This window comes from Hippopotamus amphibius, chromosome 4 (genome assembly GCF_030028045.1).
Source record: "Hippopotamus amphibius kiboko isolate mHipAmp2 chromosome 4, mHipAmp2.hap2, whole genome shotgun sequence".
Lineage (NCBI taxonomy): Eukaryota > Metazoa > Chordata > Mammalia > Artiodactyla > Hippopotamidae > Hippopotamus > Hippopotamus amphibius.
This window is the reverse complement of record NC_080189.1, coordinates 186,068,890-186,089,222: the sequence shown is the minus strand read 5'-3', so window position 1 is coordinate 186,089,222 and position 20,333 is coordinate 186,068,890. Positions and strand designations below refer to the sequence as shown.

The following is a 20,333-nucleotide window of genomic DNA, read 5'->3' as shown; positions in this document are numbered from 1 at the left end:
GGGCCAGCAGCGTGCGAGCATCTAAACCCAGGTGAGGCCTGAAACGGGCTCCTCTGGTGGCACGTAATTATACCTCAACAGAGCTGAAGTTAAAGAGCACCTAGGGTGCAAACTGCCTCTCCTGCCTCTTCTTAAAACATAAACGTATGCTGTGAAAGTAAAACTCAAGCCCAATGTTGGGGAGCAACACTACCTTCTCAGAACCTCAGGGCTTCCAAAGGAAACCAGTCTGAGAGCCAAGGGCTACTGTGGAGGGGGCGGGGGCTGGTCTGAGCAGTGGCCCCAGGGGCCAGCTCTCGGCTGTCCCTCACCAGTTAACGCAAGCAGTTCTCCAGTTACACACTGCTTCACGTAAGACCTCATCTGAAGGGAGGGTTCCTCCTGCTGCTCAAAGTGAGTTTCGGAACCGCTGCACTGGATGACCTACCATCTAGATTTTTTGTCAACCAAACCCACGGCCAAGCGAAGCGCCTTGGGGTGGATTTGGTCAAAGATGCAGAGCTGCTCGTGTCTAAAAGTCAAGTAAAAAGGTACACAGAACCCAGCGTTTGCACATCTTGAATGATGCCTGTCCACAGTGAGAGAGGAAATGTGAGCTGAAGGGAAAGCAAGCAGGTGCTGGGGGGGGGGGGGGGGGGGCGCCTTCCTCTACCCATCGCACCAGGATTCCCACTGCCTCCCCCCACCCCACGGTGGAATGAAAGCAGCTCTCCCTCACCCCGAGTCTCAGTCTTGAAGACAGTAATAGAACTCTGAGGTGTCCATAATTTTATTATCATGTGATTTCATAGAAAGATTGACCTAGAAATACTGTCTCAAGAGAAAGCTCCTCCAGAACTCCACTCTAAAGTATCCAAACCTGCCCCCTGGCTTCTAAAGACCAGAGAAGGGAAGGGCCCTCTACACAAAACACGCGGACAACAGCCACCACGGGGAGAGTACAGTACACAGTGCGGGCTGGACATGGACACGAGTTGGGGCTGCACTGTCGTCACTGCGTTTTGGACGACTGCCCAACAGGGTAAGTGGTCAAAGCAGATGCTGATTGGTTGTCTTGGCACAGAAAACACCAAAGCGAGGAAGCTGCCAGATAAAGACAGTCAAAAAAGGCGTTCTCCCTGAAAGCCTGGCCAGGAACGTCTTGTATAAGATGTCCATCTAGAATGCTAATCCTTACCAAATTGCTACAGCTGTAGAAAATCCCAAAGAATAAACAGATTTAAAAAGATAGATTATAAGAAAGCTCCAAACTACTAGCTGGCAAAACATCTGCACAATTACAACTAATCAAATCGCATTATGTGACTTCAAAAAAACCAGTGCACCTGAGTGCGTTAAAGCTAAATCCTGCATTCAATCCTCCCCCATAAAAGCAAAATTCCAAAAACAACCGGCTTAGTGTCCAAAGATTTACCCACATGTTACAAAAATTCACTAGAAGGAAAATGTCCAGAAGGCCACAGGCTCTCTGGCAACACTGGAGAAACAGCGCTGGTAAGAATTTCCACGGAGGCAGAGGCAGGACTTGGCCACAGAGGTGACATGTTTCCAATACGGGCACACGTTCGGGACCCAAAAGCCTCTGGCAGGTAACCGTGGACAGCGGTGACCGCTGGACCCTCTGTGCACTGAGCTGGGACACGAAGAGCAGCCACCCTAACATTCTCGCTCCTGACCTGTTCTCATCTACAGACAATTCTGTTTGAATCACCATTTTGCTCTGAAGTATTTAAATTAATTTTAACAAAATCTACAGCAGCCTCGTCAGTGAAATTAGGAGCACTGAAGTTAGCAATGAAAATGGGTAAGTTAAAAAAGCGAGTTAGTTATCTGCCACACTAATTCTAATATTAAAATAAAACCAAATTATGGATTATGCTTTAATAACCAGGACACTCAATCAGCATTTAAGTGCTCAAAGTTAAGCCAAACAGCTTTCATGGAGTCCTAAAAAGAAGAAAATTACCACTTCAAACAAATAACAGACTTCGGTATTAGCAGAAGATGAGAACTTACAAAAAGCTTAATTCGTACTTAATTTGAGAAAAGTAGGCTGCCTAGCAGGTAAGCCAGGAGAAGCTGGACCGCGGTCCAGGTGGGAGGCGGCCCAGGCGCTGCCGGGGCGGGGCAGGCGCGCTGTGTACTGTACTTACCCCGTTCCACTCTACGCTCATACTCACTTCCTCCCCTCCGTCAGGGCCGCTCTCGTACTTGACCGCGTCCACGCCGAGGCTCTCCCGGCTCCTCCGCTTCTCCATGTTCTCAGGGTCATTCAGCACTTCAGCTACTCTCTGTTTGTGAACATTGTCAAGACCCTGCGAGCCAGGCAGGGGGAAAAGGGTTTGATCCATCAGCACTTAAATTTTATTAGGGATTTCTAAGATAATGAAACGTATACCAGGAAAAAAAAAAGTTCTTAAACAAACACTGGAGGGGAAAATCAAAACAGTGATTCTCAGGAATGTACACTTGAGACTTGTGCATTTCACATGTAAATTTTACCTCAAGTTTTAAAAAACTATAAACAAATACGGAGCTCCGGGTAATGCTGGGCAGGCTGAAGTACTTGGGAGGATGTGTACTGAGGTCTACAACGTGGGAAGGCATCCCCCAAAAAGGACTGGAGAATGACAGATGGGAGAGATGCTCATGGCTGAATCCAGGTGGCGGGTACACGAGTATAAAATCCTCTCACCTCTTCTCTCGTTTGGAAAGCTTCATGGTAAGGTGCTGGGAAAATGCCCAGTTTTTAACATTTTAACACTAAGTGCCTGGTGTTCCACGCCTCCAAAATAAGTACATGGCTGAAAACTCACGGATTACTTTGTTCTCAGTATAACACTTCAAAACATTAGCTACTCAGTCACAAAAGGCATTTTCAGCGCAAGCTTTCCTGCCCCTCGCCTCGTTCCTCAGCCTTCGCCCCACGCACATCTGAGCGGCTAACGCCCCCAGAGGACGTCCTCCGCGTGCATTTCAGTGCCGCCTGACGACCAGGTGCAGCAGGTCCGCTGCCCCTCACGGCGTCCCCCTCAGGACCCAATCCCCAGGCAGACCAGGCGCTGCGGTGACTTGCACGTGAGGCAGACCGTGGCCCTCCCAGGCAGGGGGGCCGTTCTCTGCACAGCACAGGCCGTGCCCCTTTCTCAACGTCTGCAGCTCCTCACCCTGCATGCGCCACTGGCTGGGTGAACACCACGCGGCACTGGTTCACCGCAAAGCCCGACGGCCAAGGAGCACCGCAGACCCCCCGAGCCAGAATGCCAGGGCGCGTACCCAGGGCCACCTCCCCCGGAACAGCAGCCCCGTGGAGACAGAAGATGCAGGAAGGACGACAGGACACAAGCAAGGGGCTTCTGCAGGGGCACGAGCTGGGAGAGCAGCGCTGACAACACCTCTGCTGGGCCTTCTCTAATCCCTCTGCACAGATTCTCTTGAAGGAAGAAAAGTTCTAAGGTACCTATGGGTAACTTTAAACCCAGTCAAAAAGTGGCCATAAACCAACAACGGCATAATAGCCTACGGATACACCATTCAGGGGAAAAAGCCATACCTGCCCCTCCAGTCCTATAAATAGAAAACAAAACCTGCCAACTTTATATACATACACATACATAGTAATACAGTAACTCCTTACTCTGAACATTAGTAATTAAAGGGCAAGAATGAAGCCTTTTTCCTGTATGTTCTTTACAAACTGTATTTCAGCATAACTAAAATACCTCAGTTGATGAAGGAAAGTGCTTGTAGTCCTTTTTATTACCAAGTAATATTCCATCACGTGGACATACCACCTCGTGTACCCACTCACCCAACGATGGACGTGTGGCTGGCTGTACGTCAGCCTACTGAAGGTAACGCTGCCACGAATGTACATGCACAAGCGCAGGTGACCCTCATCGCTTACGGAGGCCACGTGCGCTAATTCACCTGCTGGCCGAAATGGACTTGTCATCCCCAAATCAACACTCGCGGTGCTCTCGTGGTCATTCACAGACACACACGACTGGAGGAAAATTCAAGTCGCCCAACGTGCACATCCCCAGCTAAGATCGTACGCGGTGACACTATGCTTTCTTGTTTCATCTCATACTGTAAACAAGTGTCCTCCCGCCAGTCTAAATTATTTGGTGCCGTGTTTTCCACATTTTGATCCGTGATTGCACTGTTTAAAAAGGCCCCCATGAGCAGTGCTGACTGGCATCCTCTGGTTTCCTAAGTGCAGAAGGCTCCGAAGTGCCTTATGGAGAAAGATAAGCTCCCTCAGGCATGACCTACAGTGCTGCTGGCCTTGAATTCACAACATATACTAAATATGAATCCACAAGATATACTAAATATGGTGTCTTTAAACAGAAACACACCGAAGACAACGCTCTGTACTGATCGGTTGATGTAAATGTGACCAGAGGCTCGCAGGAACCAAACTCTGTATGTGCCCAGGAGCAATGGGTCAGTATTTGCTATTTCAGTGTTCACAGCAACTGTACACAACATAAGCACCTGAATAATGAGAATCAGCTGTATTTGTTTTGAGTACCTGTGTCCCACTCTCTCAGGAGTACAACTAGGAGTGGACTTGCAGGATCAGACAGCAATTCTATGCTTCACTTCCGGATGAACCTCAACAGCGGCTGCACCATTTTTCGTCCCCAACAGCGGTGCACGAGGCTTCCAATCTCTACCTCCTCCTCAACACCTAATACTTCTGTTTTGTGTCTTAACTCCAGCCACCCTAGTGGGTGTGACGTGGCACCTCCCTGTGGTTTGCGTGGGCATCCCCTGATGACTAATGATGTTAAACATCCTTCCATGTGCTCGTTAGCAGCTGTGTAGCTTCTTCGGAGAAATGTCTATTCAGGTCCCGTGTCTGTTTTTTAAGTCTAGATCTCATCAGCGATGTGATTTGCAAATATGTCCACCCATTCTCTGGGTGTCTTTTCATTTTTTTAAAATTTTTTAAATTAATTTATTTTATTTTTTATTTATTGGCTGCATTGGGTCTTTGTTACTCTTTTCATTTTCTTGATAGTGTCCTTAAATACACAAATGTTTCTAATTTTAGTGACTCTGACTGACTTGCTTCTGTTGCTTGTGTTTTTGGTGCCATATTTACCCTCACTTGAAAAATGTAATTTTATTTGTACAAACTAAAACAGCAAATATTTTCTATTTCTAAATCAAACTTTCAATAAGTCTTATAAAAGAGAATCATTAAACTCAAAGTTAAAAACAGAAGACTAAGTTAAAAACAGAAGGTTTTTCACTGACCTGTTTACGTGACCTCATGGCCGCTTCTTCCAATGTTTCTGCAGCTTCAAATTTGCCTTGACGTCTGTAAAGTGCCCCAAGGTTTTTTAAAGTAGTTGTAACAGTTGGACTATAAGAAAGCACATGATATACAAAATTATTAAATGTAAGTTTTAGAGCAACCACGACCAACAGCACATAATCTAAAGGACAAACAGACCTACGTTTGGCTAAAAGTACTTAAGTTTCTATGGCACTTTTTTTACCTGTAAAATTCTAAAAGGCTCTTCCATGTCAAGCATCCCCTGCCTACTGCATGGAGCCCTGGGGTTGACGGGACCTGCCCATGTCCTTTCCAGGCCGCGGCCACTCTCACAGACCACTGGGCAGTCTCGACAGAAATGTCTGCGCTGGATCTGCCCAGTGACCAGCAGGCCTCCCCTGGAGGCAGAGCTGACTGTGCCGGGCAGGAAAGAGGACGCATGTTTTACTGCTGCTCTCCACCTTCTTCCTTCCCTCTACAAGTACAGGGGAAGCAGAGTGACTCCAAAACCCATCACCAATGGGATCTGAGTCAGAGGATGTGGTGCGAAGGAAAAAACAGCGTGAACACAGATGGTATGTTTCTGCACACCTGACAGAGCGGTCTTACTAAGAAACAAGAAATAAATCTAGTTCATTTTAGTACAGATATACTTCCAGAGAGTCTTCTTCTTACAAATGATAGGTGCTTTAGAAATAAAGAAGCTATACTCCATGCCTTTAAGACAGCTTACACAGTGCATAGTACTGGGAGAAACAAAGCACATGAAATGCAGAAATTAGGTAAGTGCTATCGGGAACCCAGAGGAGGGCTATTTATTCGGAACTAGGGGTTCAGGGAGTCTTCCTGAAACAGAAGACTGGTGAAATAAGTCTTAAAAGACGAACAAAAGTTAAAATAGGAAAAAGATGGCAGGAAAGGTGCTCCAGCAGGAAGAGGAGGCAGGCCTCTGCAAAGGCTCATGGGATGCTGGTGGAGGAGCCCACACCACCCTCTGCAGACACGGAGACCCTGAGGGCTGCGAGGAGACGGGGTGCGCACCTGGACACACCTGCAGAGTGCTGGCTTCTGCGGGTCTGCTGGCCTGTTTCCCATGAGCTTGCACTACGGCCACCGTAAATGCTATGTCTCTATTTAGCCATCCCTTCTCTTGCAATGTGGTACTTAGCTTTAGACAGTGTTAACGGACGGAACCACTATTGTACCCATGTGACCCATATTACAGTGGGTTTTGTGTACGTAAATTATCTCACAAAGTTACGGAGTTTTTATTGGCATTTGGGGGAAACAAGGGTGTGTGCAACCACACCACCTTAAGGAACTTTACACACGCGGTCGTTCACAGGCTACCTTTGAAGCACTAGCACCTTCCATAGCTGTGTCTTTGTTTCTCAGTTAAGCAGACGCACCTGTCAACTTTGCAGGCTTTGTACCAGCCACCATACTCTCCAAAAGACGTCCCATCCTTTTGCTTTCCCTAAATTATAACAAATAATTTCAAGTGAATAATTATCTTAAGCAATATATTCAAATCTAGATGATCTCTCAAAATAATATGTCCTTACTTTGCATTCTTCTCTTTCCTCAGCATGCATCCAAATGGGTTTATTTTCATCTACGGAAGAAAAAGTAACATACTATAAATTGAAGCATAACAGAGTCCACTAAGTAGAAGCTGTCAAGTTTCAGTGACTGCAAGGTTTGTTTTTAGAGATGACCCTTCTCAGATATTACTTGTCACAACATGGACAGACAAGGCTTCACAATGGAGAATAAAGACTATGAAGACAGAACCAGACCACAAGAAACAAGTAGGAAATGGCCATTCACATGCAACTCTGTGAACAGAAAACACAGAATTGAAGGTACCTACCTAGACAAGTTAGGCAACTGTCAAAAACATGGACAAATCCTAGGGTCCCTATAAGGAAACTTATAATGCTAGAATCCTCATGTAACACTTGTGACTATTTAGAATGTGAGCAATCCAACATTAAACAAAAGTCTAAGAAAAAGTAGTAGGATGTTGGGAGCAAAAGTGGAAAAACTACAAATCAATACTGCTTTACCATCTTCTTCACTTTTGAGAAGGCTGACACGCACCACTCATCCAAAGCTTCCAACAACTATCGCACCGCATCATGAAGCGTAAGCAGTCTTAAAAGTGACGGTTATGGAAATATCTTCATGACATGAAAAATCCTTAAGCTACAAGCATAAAGGAAAATAAGGAGTATACCTGATTATATGTAAAGTGTGGTTTCGATCACACAAATTAATAGGCAAAAAAGGAAGAAAAGACACTAAAAACTTAAAAGATGTATTTGGGGGATGAAATTATGATTCTCATGTTTGTGTCTCTGCACTGTTCTTGAGGTTTTTGGAGAATGAGACCTGTGCTCCCACCCAATCCAACCACTCACCAACCACCCATCCTGGGCAAGTCACTCAGCCTGCAGTGTCCTTGCTCCTAAAATGGAGTAATGTGTGATGCATTTCACAGGACTGTTGAGAAAATTAAATAAGGTTACACATTTAAACCGTTTTTAACTAAAAGACTAGCATGTGGCTAACTGCTGCTGTGATTATTTGGCATGTCACAGGAGAAGAGTGAAACTAGGTTTAAATACTGGTTTTAAAAGAGCGAACATCTGCACAGCAAAGGAAATCATAAAAAAAAATGAAAAGACAACCTACGGAATGGGAGAAAATGTCTGCAAATGATGCAACTGACAAGGGCTTAATTTCCAAAATATACAAACAGCTCTCACAACAAGAAAAACAAACAACCTAATCAAAAAATGGGCAGAAGACCTAAACAGACCATTCCTCCAAAAAAGACATACAGATGGCCAACAGGCACATGAAAAGATGTTCAACATCACTAATTATTAAAGAAATACAAATCAAAACTACAATGAGGTACCACCTCACACCAGTCAGAATGGCCATTATCAAAAACTCTACAAATAACAAATGCTGCAGACAGTGCAGAAAAAACACCTGCACTGTTGGTGGCAATGTAAGCTGGTACAGCCACTAAGGAAACAGTATGGAGGTTCCTCAGAAAACTAAAAGTAGAATTACCATATGATCCAGCAATCCCATTCCTGGGCATATACCTGGCTAAAACTGTAATTCAAAAAGACACGTGCACCCCTCCTATGCTCACAGCAGCACTATTCACAACAGCCAAGACATGGAAACAACCTAAATGTCCATCAACAGATGAATGGATAAAGAAGATGTGGTACATATAGAATACTACTCAGACATAAAAAAAGAATGAAATAATGCCATCTGCAGCCACACGGATGCAACTAGAGCTTATCAAACTAAGTGAAGGAAGTCAGACAGAGAAAGACAAACACCATGTGATATCACTTACATGTGGAATCTAAAATATGACACAAATGAACCTATCTGTGAAACAGAAACAGACTCACAGACATAGGGAAAAGACTTACGGTTGCCAGCTTGGCGCGGGGGGAGGGAAGGAGTGGGAAGTTGGGATTAGCAGACGCACACTATTATACATAGAACGGATAAACAACAAGGTCCTACTGTAGAGCACAGGGAACTATATTCAGTATCCCTTGATAAACCATAATGGAAAAGAATACCAAAAAAAAAAGAATGTATATATATAAATGAATCACTTTGTTGTACAGCAGTAATTAACAACATCGTAAATCAACTATAGTTCAATTAAAAAACAAAACAGGACTTCCTAGGTGGCGCAGTGGATAAGAATCTGCCTGCCAATGCAGGGGACACGGGTTCGAGCCCTGCCCCAGGAAGATACCACATGCCATGGAGCAACTAAGCCCATGCACCACAACTACTGAGCCTGCTCTCTAGAGCTCGTGAGCCACAACTATGGAGCCCATGTGCCGCAACTACTGAATCCCATGCGCCTAGAGCCTGTGCTCTGCAACAAGAAAGCCCACCGCAATGAGAAGCCCACGCACCACAACGAAGAGTAGCCCCCGCTCGCCGCAACTAGAGAAGCCTGTGTGCAGCAATGGAGACCCAACACAGCCAATAAAATAAATAAATACATACATACATACATAAATAAATAAATTTATTAAAAAAAAACCCCACAAAACACAAAAGCAGTGAGCTTGGCCAAGGAAATTCTGAAAAAGAAGAGTAATTTGAGAGACCTTGTCACATCACATATCCTAACTTCACCCGCCTCCCACTCCTGTCTCACTTCAAACCACAACAGCCAATCAGATGTGGAACTGGAACAAGAATATCTGTGTGAATGGAAAGAAACAGTCCAACAGGAAAGCAACCGCCACCGTTACCACTACCATTACCAACAGCAACAAAACCCCCGACTTGGTAAAGAATTTAGAATATGACTGATACGGCCCGACAAATTAGTGGGGAAATGGAAGGGTTACCCAGTTAGTGGTGCTGGTACAATTGTTTACATATTTGAAAAATTTTATAAATTACCTTATAAAATTACAAAAAAAAAGTGAACAGTATTTAAAACTTCATAACACTGTTATTTACTGCAGCTTTAGCTTTATGTACTAATCTAATCTTATTGCTAGAACAGACAAGAATCCACCACAGTCAGGAGAACTAGATTTCCTGACAACCAACCAGGTCATGGGTTTCAATGCTGCACTGTAGCAAAGAAAGCCCTGTGATCTGAAAGTCACGCCCCAACAGCAAACCAGGACACGTGCATCTCACCTAAAGAAAAAATGCCTTTCTGTCCTACCTTTTAACATTTGTGTGGAGGATAAATCCAAGTATGGAAAAGTTGCTTTTAACTAGAACCCAATTAGCTGGACTTCATACTACTATTTTCAGTAAAAAGAAGCTGGCCAAGTCACAAAGAAACAAATCTTCCCCAAGAGTAAAATTTTTTAAAGAAGCATTAAGGAGATGGCCTGGAATCAACACACAACCAGCAAGGCCTCTGCAGGTAGACAAGGACACGAACGCCCCCTGTGAGCTGTAGAAGTCCAGGGAGGTGAGCTGTTACCAATCCCGGCACAAGTGCAAACAGAATCCATTTCAGGATGATGAGCCTGAGGCATTCCTATCTTCTGATAGTAAGAGAGACTTACTGCTTCCCTTGTTAACAGAGGAAAAACTAATACAGTTCTCAAAGATTTTTCAAAAGTGGTTTCTAGAAACTCTCTACAAGAGAAAATATTTCTTAACCAAAACCTCTTTTTCCCACGAGTGCTAAGGTTTCCCACACACTAGTCACAACCGTCCACATTCTGAACTCCTTACCTAGTAGGCAGTGAAGGGGGAAAGATGCCTTACGTAACACACAAATATTGTTTTACTCAGCAATTAAAATCTTATAAAATATTTATCCCAAAACTGTGTATTAAGCACCTACAATACTTCGAGGGATATAAAGGAGACAGGCCTCAGCTCTTTAAGGCCGTCAAATAATCCAGCAGGCCTGGAAAGGGTCGAGAATTTGCATTTCTGACAGGTCCTGGGTGGTGCTGAAGCTGCGGCTTCCTGCAGGCACCTGGAGAACCACTGGATTACAGAACAATTCTAGAAAGCATCAGCGACGCTAGGAAGGCTGTGCCTAAAGTGTGGACTCCGGAGAGGGCAGTGTGGCCCGTCACCCTGACCGCAGGGTGCATGACCCCACTGTCAGAAATGCGGGGGCAGGTATGCAGGTGTTCCCCGTGGTCACTGGATGCTGAGTGATGGGCACTCAGGCTGGGTCACATCCTCTCCAACAAGCACTCCATGGAAAATCATTTCTAAATTTCAAATTAAATTCTATCTTGAAAATCCTGTGATGACCTGGGTATTACCAAGTTCAAGCTGGAAATCACTATTTTTCTTTATCCTTTTGCTTTATGGAAATCACTATGTTTAACGTATCCTACAATTGCATCTGCTTAGAAACAGAAGTATATTTCTTACCATCAACAGAACCAAACTCCCTTTCATGTGCGCGCGTGAGAATCTCTTTGTACAGTGTTTCTGCTTGCTTGAACTTTCCTTGCTTCAGATAGCAGGATGCCTTAAAATAAAACAAAGCGCTTACTAGTCACCATGCGTAAATGAAGCACACATTCTCATTTGTGGGTTAAACTATGAAACAGAGTTCAGATTTCCGGGAGAAAGTAACCTGCCTCCATTTACAGAGCTGTACCTCTGTCAACATACCAGGTTATTTTTCGTTTTGGCCACGTTGGGGTCATCAGGCCCCAGTTTTGTCTGGTAGATCTCGAGGGCCCTTTGATAGTAATATTCGACTTCCTCGTACTTGCCCTGGTTCTGGCACAGCAAGGCCAAGTTATTTAACTGCTTGGCAACATCCGGGTGATCCTTTCCCAAAACCTGAGAATAAAAAACAGTTGTATTAGAACCACTTATTATTTGTTTCACACAGTACCATCCAACCCATTCTCCACCCTATCCCGAGAAGGCTCTTCCTAAACACAAACATGATTGTGCCTTGCTTCCGGGCTCACCATGTTTAAATAGCTCTGCACACACTAATAAAAACAACTTAACCAGAACTTGTTGACCTCTCATTCTTGGGGGGAGGGAGAGAACTGTGCTGATTTCCTTCACACGCTTTAGTGTCTTTTTTTTAATATAAATTTGTTTATTTATTTATTGGCTGTGTTGGGTCTTCGTTGCTACACACAGGGTTTCTCTAGCTGCAGAGAGTGGGGGCTACTCTTCATTGTGGTGCATGGGCTCCTCATTGCAGCGGCTTCTCTTGTTGCAGAGCACAGGCTCTAGGTGCACCGACTTCAACAGTTGCAGCACATGGGCTCAATAGTTGTGGTGCATGGGCTTAGTTGCTCCGAGGCATGTGGGATCTTCCTGGAGCAGGGATCGAACCCGTGTTCCCTGCACTGGCAAGCGGATTCTTAACCACTGCGCCACCTAGGAAGTCCTTTAATTCTTATACTACTACTACATGGTAGGTAATATGCACATTTTCAAGATGAGGAAACTGGGTTTTATAAAGGCTATTTAATGAATGTCAAGTTCTAGAAGTCCCCAAACTTACACCCAGCCCTTTCCAACTCTAACTACATTACACTTATTCCTGTGTAGAACAGCCTTCAAAGGAAACCTCCATTTCTTCAACTCACAGCCTACGGATTCCTTCACATTCAGATCCAGATTCTCTGTGATCACCCCAAACCTCTTTCCTCATATTTCAAACTGCACCTCAGGGCTCTCTGAATTTGAACTTGCCATCCCAGGCGCCCGACACTCTTCTCCCAGCACCACCTGGTCCCCACTCCCACTAACAATTCACTTCTTAGGTCCCCTCAGAGAGGCCTTCCTTATATCCGATCCCCTCAGAGAGGCCTTCCTTATATCTGATCTAAGGGAGCCCCAAGCCCATCCCCATTCAATTAACTCAAAAGCACATCACCTGCTTTTTTTCTTTCTTTACAAGTACCACTACCCAAAACTATCTTATTTATCTACGTAGTCCTTTATCGCCTGACTCTCACCCATTAAAATGGAAGCTTCAGAGTGCACACGCTTTGTCTCAGATGCAGATGTAATGTCCTCTCAGCACCAGGAAGGTGCTGGCACACAGATGGATGAATAAACACTACACTACTTCCTCAGGACCCGCGCCAGCCACCTAGTCTCTCACCTCGTGCCTTTACCTACGCAGCCCCCCAATGAGGCAGGTGCCTCTCCACCCCTTCTCCATCCCTTCTACCTCTCCCTGCCTGGGAAGCTTGGACCTCGGATATTTAAGACACCAAATGTTTGTGGGAGGCCACGCCCAGTGCACTCCCAGCACTGGACATGGAGAAGCCCCTGCTCCACGCTCTCCCTGAGCTCTAGGCTAGAAGCCAAAGCGCCTGCATTCCAAGGTCTGCCTGGTGGACTGTGTTCCCAGGGAAGGGTCTGTGTCTAACTTGAAATCACCAACTCTAACCAAGCAGGGGGCCCCCACGTCCTCAATAAATGTCTGCTAAATGAGTGAATGAAAGAGCAAATACATATTTTGATAGATCTTCATCTACAGTTCATAACCCTTAACTTGATACATTTGTGGTTCTCCCTGACTTTAACCCTAGTCCACTCAAAATCTGAGTCAATAAATAAAAAATAAAATTTAAAAAAAACCATTTTATTTTATAACTATCATGCAAACAGCAGCATGGACAAAACTCTACCTGTGTAATTTGATAGTGAGCCCCTTTTCATTTTCCCTTTCCCAAGTCCTTGCCATGTGACTCAAAACTAAATGATTAATCACTTAGTATCAATCGTAAACAACACAAAAACATCACATTAAAACAACATGGGGACTGGGGCGGGGAGGGTGGGGGGGACTTGAGGCGGGGGGGAGTCAAGGAAGGGAGGGAATACGGGGATATGTGTATAAAGACAGATGACTGAACTTGGTGTACCCCCCCAAAATAAATAAATAAATAAAATTTAAAATAAACAAAAACAAACAAAAAACAAAAACAAAAACAAAACAACATGGCATGGACCTGCCAAGTCTCCGTAACATATGAATACACCTCACACACAGTACTGCTGAAATTAACAAGCTAATTTTAAAAACACCTAATTACTATAAACTGTACTAGTCGATATTAAATATCCATGACACTGACTTAATCTATAATCTCTGAGTTATTCTTTAGTTCTCAGAAACAGTTATTCCATTTTTTAAAATTACATAAGCATATTTGGTGACCATATTTTTTATTTTAATATTTTTCCTCTTGAGAGGCACACGTTCCATTGTCAGTAAAATGCCGTCATGCCTTCCACCTACAGGCCTGAGAAATTCCTTCTTCAGTCGAGTCGTTTCTAGACCTTGGGCTGGGAGGGCATGCACACTCCAAGCTCCGCCCTCTGCACGCCCGCTCCTCCTAAATTCCCAAGTATATGGGCCCATCTGGCTGCACTTGGGGCTGCCTACCTGACTGAAGGGCTTATTTTCAGTAAATGGTCAGTAACGATATATCACAGTGGTCCTATCTCAAAGCTTAAACACAAGTTATTCAAAAGCATGAAACATGGCATCTCAGGAATGAGAACAGTCCTCAGTCGCACCTTTTCTCTGATCTCCAGAGCTCTTTTACACAGCGGCTCAGCTTCTTTATACTTCCCCCTTTTGCCGTAAAGCACTGCGAGGTTATTCAGAGTTGCTGCCACCTACCAACACAGGGAACCGAGAAGAACAGTAAACGGGACAGAGCTGAGGGGACGTCAGACATCACACACTCATTACACCCAGTATGTGCAGGGACGTGCTCTCAGCTGGACGAAGGAACATGACTCTGCTTAGAGGCAAAAGAGCAATTTCACTGTCTGCAGACAGACTGTATAAAGTAACACTGCAGAATATTAAAATTAAACAAATCAATATCAACGTGATCTTGATTTTTTTTTTTAAATTTCACTGGAAGCCACAAAGCCAACCAAAATAGATCTATATGCAAATCTGACCAGATTTTAATAAAAAGAAAACACAAAATCTTTAGGAAAAAATTTATAGAAGTACATGCAATTTGATTCAGGATCAAAAAACACAGTACGTGATCCACTGGAGGTGGAGGGATGAACCGCGTAGTGCACACGGACACCTGCTAAGTGGGAGCGTCACGGGCACTGAAGCGCTCATCACTGGCACTGAGTGAGGGACGTCCTACCTGCGCCATCCACTGAAAAGGCGGCTCTTAAACCTTCCCTGTTGAGTTTAATATTAAAATGAGTTGGGTATAAAATACATTAGGGAAAATAAAATATAAAAAGAACGAAAGAACCAGGATACAAACCGCAGGATGATCTTTGCCCAGAGTTTTTTCACGAATGGCCAAGGCATCATTCAGTAGATTGGCTGCATCTTTGTATTTATTCTGGTCCCTAAATTGAAAAACATATAATTAAGTGTTCTAGATACAGCCTGCTACATCTTTTTAAAATGTAATTTTGGAACTACCAAGAAAGAAAAGTTAAGCTTCAAGTATTAAAAAAATAAAAGTTAGCTATTAAAACTATTAAAAACACTTCTAACGTAGCAGAAAAAGACTCCATCAATAAACGTACTGGCAAAGTGAGCTGGGAGTCAGGCCCAACTAGCTTATGGCTGGCCCCCCACCTAGACGGCTGGGACAGTGCTGCCCCCACACTGCCCGCACAGGGAGCGAGGCCGTGCAGCTCTGCCAGCTGCCGGCTGCATGGCTCAGGCACGTCGCGTGGGCTCTGTGGTCGCAGTCGGCCCACCTACAGAGGGAGGACATGACTCAGAACTGCTCTAAGAAGCTACTGACGCACCACGTGCGCTGGGCAAGCCTGTGAAGCAGAAGCCCAGGATGCCCGCAGTGTGTGCTGGAGCAGGGCAGGGCAGAGGGGCCTGCTGACCACAGGGAGGCAGGAGCACCTCCAGCCACTGCCCCCCTGGTTTAAATGCCACCTGATGATGGGGCTGTGAACCAGTTATTCACTGTGTGAGACTGAGTACACACACTTCCCAACTGAGTAAGAACAGCTGCCCAGCAAGGTTTTGCCTCACAGAACCCAGGCTGCTCACGACACACTGAGAGGGCTGAAAAGGCTTTTAGGTCCTCTGAAGCACGAACTCTGACCAAGTATATAGGCTTTTTTTTTTTCTTCAATCACCTTATCACATAAACTGGCTCAAACTTCTTACGAAAATCAGTGAGTATGAAACAATGTTTTAAAAACTAGTAGACCCTGGGACTTCTCTGGTGGCACAGTTGTTAGGAATCCACCTGTCAATGCAGGAGTCACAGGTTCCATCCCTGGTCCAGGAGGATCCCACAAGCCTCGAAGCAGCTAAGCCCGTGCACCACAACTACTGAAGCCCACCCACCTAGAGCCCATGCTCCACAACAAAAGAAACCACCGCAATGAGAAGCCTGCGCACAGCAACGAAGAGGAGCCCCCACTCGTCACAGCTAGAGAAAGCCCTCGCCCAGCAACAAAGACCTAATGCAGCCAAATTAATTAATTTTAAAAAAAAACCACTACTAGACCCAGTTAAAAATAAGTCACAGCTGCCTCAGTGTTGTGAGAGCAAAATGAGATGAGGTATACCGAGCATGGTCGTAAAACTATGACCTGTCATACAACGTCAGGGACTATTAGTTAGCTAGTAGGGAGGTCACACCAAGAGCAAGAGTGCTGGTTCTCAGGTGTGGCCCCAAACGATAGCTGGAACCAGTTAGAAACCTGGCCCTTACCCAGATGTGCTGAATCAGAAACTCTTGGGGTGGGGCCCCGCCCTCAATGAACAAGCCTACCCAGACATTCAAACTCAAAATGAAAACCTCAAAGTAGACCCTGCAAGCATTAAAATCCTAATACAAACGTGTGCAAGGTAACAGAACATGCACAGAAGGACACAAATGACTAAAAACACACAATCACAGAATACAAATTAATACACAATGCTGTCCTTCTCCATTAACAGAGTAAGAGGCGAGCAGTCCAGCCCCAGGCAGGTGGCAGAGGGGGGGAACATAAGCTGGCACCACCGCCCTCCCGAAAGCACTGGGCAACAGGTCTCTGGAAGCGCGTGATGTTCACACCCTAACCCGCTTCAGCAAGTGACACGTAAGAAAAAAAAATCCAAGATCTTGAGCAAAGCTTGAACAAAACTGGATGTCATCAGCATGTCAGTGCCCCCCTCAAAAAAGCTGAGAATTAACCGTCCCTTAACACAAGAAACCTGAAGCGCTGAGTGAGGGCACAGCTCTAGGACACAATACTGAACACGGGTATGAACACACACGCGGCTGCTAACTCTTCTCAAGCTTTGTGCTGACATGAGTAAAAACCCTCACGCTATAGCGCAAAGGAAAAACACAAGACCACGGAGAGGCCCCCAAATTCCCAGCACAACGATGTCTGTGTGACCATGCATCCTACACGCAACTAATCCCAGCTGCGTCCTATGTGCATTTTCTATGTAACTCATTTACAATAAAAATATCTGCTATTAGCCAGAAACTCTCATGTTCTTCGTAGGCATATAAATTTTTTAAAGATATTTTTGGAATGAAATTTAGCATAATCTACCAAGGTTTTAAATGCAAATACCTATGACTAGGAAATTCTTACAGTATTATATAACAGTAAAAATCTGCAAACCTAAATGTCCACCAGCAGGAAACCTGTCAAAAAACGTCAGGACTACCTACAAAACAGAGTGCTGTGCAGTCATGGGAAAGACTGGGCTGCTCTCCACGTAGAGCCGCAGCAGGATCCTGGTGGCGCTCAGCTTCCTTCCTGTGTTCCTTAGAGCAATCACTTCTCTCTCTGCGCGCTTTACTCCTCTTCCCTTCAACAGAGCCCCCCGCTCCTATCCTCCGTGCTGTCCCCATCACTGCTCAGGTTCCCAGCTCCACCCCCGCCACAGCCTACGCTCCTCCAGGCTCCAGCCCCCGCTCTGTCCTGTGCACTCGCCACAGCCACTCTTCTGAGACCCGACTGTTGGATGCAGCCCGAGAGGCCTCCCTGCCCAGCCCGTCCAGCCCCATCCCTTACTGCTCCGCCTTCAAGGTCCCAGAAAGTGCTCACGACACTCCATCAGGCCTTCCCTAATCCTCTCAACTGGAAGGCACCTTTCTGTTCCATGAACACTTCTGGATTATTTTATTTCTTTATTTTTTGGCCACATCAAGCGGCTTGTGGGATCTTAGCTCCCCAGTCAGGGACTGAATCTGGACCCCAGCAGTGAAGGCATGGACTCCTAACCACTGCACCACTAGGGAACTCCCACTTCTGTGTTATTTTATTAATAACAGTCCCTCTGCTTCTGTAGTTACATAAGAACATAACCATAACCAGCCTGTTCTCTAAACAAGGCTCTCAGTTCCTTCAGAGACAGGTTTAGATGATGCCCTCTGACTATTTTGTGGTGCCTGGTAACACCATGTTTCACATCCCCACAACCTTTCTGAGGCTCAGAAAAGCTAAGGGCTCTGGACAACATCCTCTGTCCAGCAGACACTTAGGAGAGATACAAACTAAACTCTCCTGACTTCAAATTCCATGTTCTGGTTTCTCCTTGAGAACAGGTATTATGTATCCACCTTTAGGGCCTCACAGGTACCAGCACAAAGTTTTTCATACCTTTGAATCTCAAAAATGTTTGCTGAATTGAAACAGCCAAACCAATGAAGAAAAATGGAGCAGTTCACTGAAACACACCACACAAACCAGTCCTGCATGTGAATAACTTCTCCCTCCTCAGGTCCCTACTCACCCCGACCTGCTCAACTTCAGGTCAGTCCCACTAAAAGACAGAAGCAGATAAAGGGCTCCCACGTACCACTGCCCAGTGCCATAGGCAAACTATTTAACTCCATTCAGTAAATTCACCAAAGGCTTCTGAGTTAGCAAACACACTCAAGTGACTCAAGGTAGAGACAAGGAGACAACCTGGTCCTCAACTTCAAGGAATCAGAATTCCTTGAATTCTGAGATGACAAAATTCATATCACACAGAAGCCAAGTACAGAGTAAGTGCGGCGAGAGAGGCAGGGACGAGGGTTTTGGGGCCCGACAGGAGAAGGGGCACGTGGAGCCCTGGATTCAGAAAGGAGAGCTGACGAGGCCTCAGAAAGGCAGGGGGTAGGGGCAGGCAGGGTGGGAAGGCTATTCTGGGCAGAAGGAGCCTGGTATATCAACTACTGAGGGAAAAAAATCCAAAGAGTTTAGTCTGGCCCAAGCGAAGGATGCATGCAGGCTATTCTGGGAAGGCTGGAGGGCTGTTCCCGGCAGCGTCTGTTCTACAGGGTGACACCCTTTGTCAGAGGGCTTGCTAATAAACTAACCTGCGCCTATTTGAAGACAAATGGATGATAAGGCTGGAAAAGTAGCTCACACCAGATTATAAAAATATATATTTAGGGCACGTTCATTAAAAACGTGGTCTCTAGGTAAAGTTCAGAGGATCAAATGAAGACTACTAGCCTGTACACCAGGGCCAGGATGTTGAGCATGGTGGCCACGTCCGGGTGGTCATGGCCAGAGGTCTTCTCCAGGTCCTCCAGGGCCTGCTTGCAGAGGGGCACAGCCACCTCGTAGCGCCCCTGCGAGGCGTACTGGATCACCAGGTTGTGCAGGGTGCGCAGCCGCGCAGGGATCTCGTAGCCACCCTGCTGGGCAGCCGCCGCGGCACTGCTGTGCTGCTGCTGGACTGTACAGAGAAAGGCTCCTTCAGCTGAGGTCAAGGAAATTATTCGAAAGCATCAATTACAATCCTCTGTTCTAGCCCTGGGTTGGCATGTGGGCCCCACAGTATGGAACCCCGTCCTGCGTTCCCTGTGCAGGCGGGGAACCACCCGTACCTTGTCGGGGGAGGCGTACGCCCCCGACAGTGCTGTGAGACTGCTCTTGGCACCAGGAAAACTCCTGTGCCCTTTTCGCTCTGTGAGAATCCACAGATCACGTCTGCACTGCCGGTGCACAGCCCTGCTGACTGGGGGCTGGCTTAACGTGCTAGCACACCCCAACACGAACACAACCTGCAATTCTCTGGGCAGCCACAGGCACCCTGAGTGTGCGCGCGCTGCTGTGACTCCAAATGACAACAAGCACACGCCAGAGGACTGGCCACCTCCCTCCCGCAGGCCGCCGTGTGGCCGCCGCGCCCAGCTTACTCCCTTGACCCGGCTCGTCGTCGTCGTTGGGGAAGAGGTCGTCCAGAGGCTCTTTGGTGGAATCAGTGTCTTTGTCCTCCTACAAAACAAACCCAGGACACTGTTAGTCTTACAAATACTATAAATGCTACACTGGAAATCTTTAACATAAATTTCATTTTCGTTAAACACAGAAAAGATGGTTCGTTTTTCAGATCAAGTGCAGGACTATCCACAATCTGGCTTATCCATCAGTTTAGTAGAGAGGAATAAAAAGCCTGCTAGTCGGAACTCAAAGGACTTGTGCGATGGACTTCCCTGGTGGCGCAGTGGTTACGAATCAAAATACTTGTGCAGGCGGGAGTGGCAAAACAGGTCACAATGGCATCTCTGTGCCTTAGTCATCACCCGTGTCC

General features: G+C 45.8%; 1 protein-coding gene across 18 annotated transcripts in view; it reads right to left on the bottom strand.

The window, feature by feature from the left end:
* The window catches only part of KLC1 (kinesin light chain 1), a 63,349-nt gene that overhangs the window by 15,784 nt on the left and 27,232 nt on the right, over positions 1 to 20,333 (bottom strand). For 7 of the 18 annotated variants that reach the window (XM_057730341.1, XM_057730344.1, XM_057730342.1 and 4 more), the window contains 10 exons: positions 19,939 to 20,017; positions 19,250 to 19,475; positions 15,085 to 15,172; positions 14,360 to 14,461; positions 11,468 to 11,641; positions 11,222 to 11,321; positions 6,859 to 6,908; positions 6,703 to 6,770; positions 5,272 to 5,380; positions 2,154 to 2,315 (listed from right to left, as the gene is read on the bottom strand). In XM_057730341.1, the coding sequence (XP_057586324.1) occupies positions 2,154 to 2,315; positions 5,272 to 5,380; positions 6,703 to 6,770; positions 6,859 to 6,908; positions 11,222 to 11,321; positions 11,468 to 11,641; positions 14,360 to 14,461; positions 15,085 to 15,172; positions 19,250 to 19,475; positions 19,939 to 20,017 (1,158 nt within the window). The remainder of the gene's footprint in view (positions 1 to 2,153; positions 2,316 to 5,271; positions 5,381 to 6,702; positions 6,771 to 6,858; positions 6,909 to 11,221; positions 11,322 to 11,467; positions 11,642 to 14,359; positions 14,462 to 15,084; positions 15,173 to 19,249; positions 19,476 to 19,938; positions 20,018 to 20,333) is intronic. The other 11 variants (XM_057730351.1, XM_057730340.1, XM_057730348.1 and 8 more) reach the window with 3 other exon arrangements.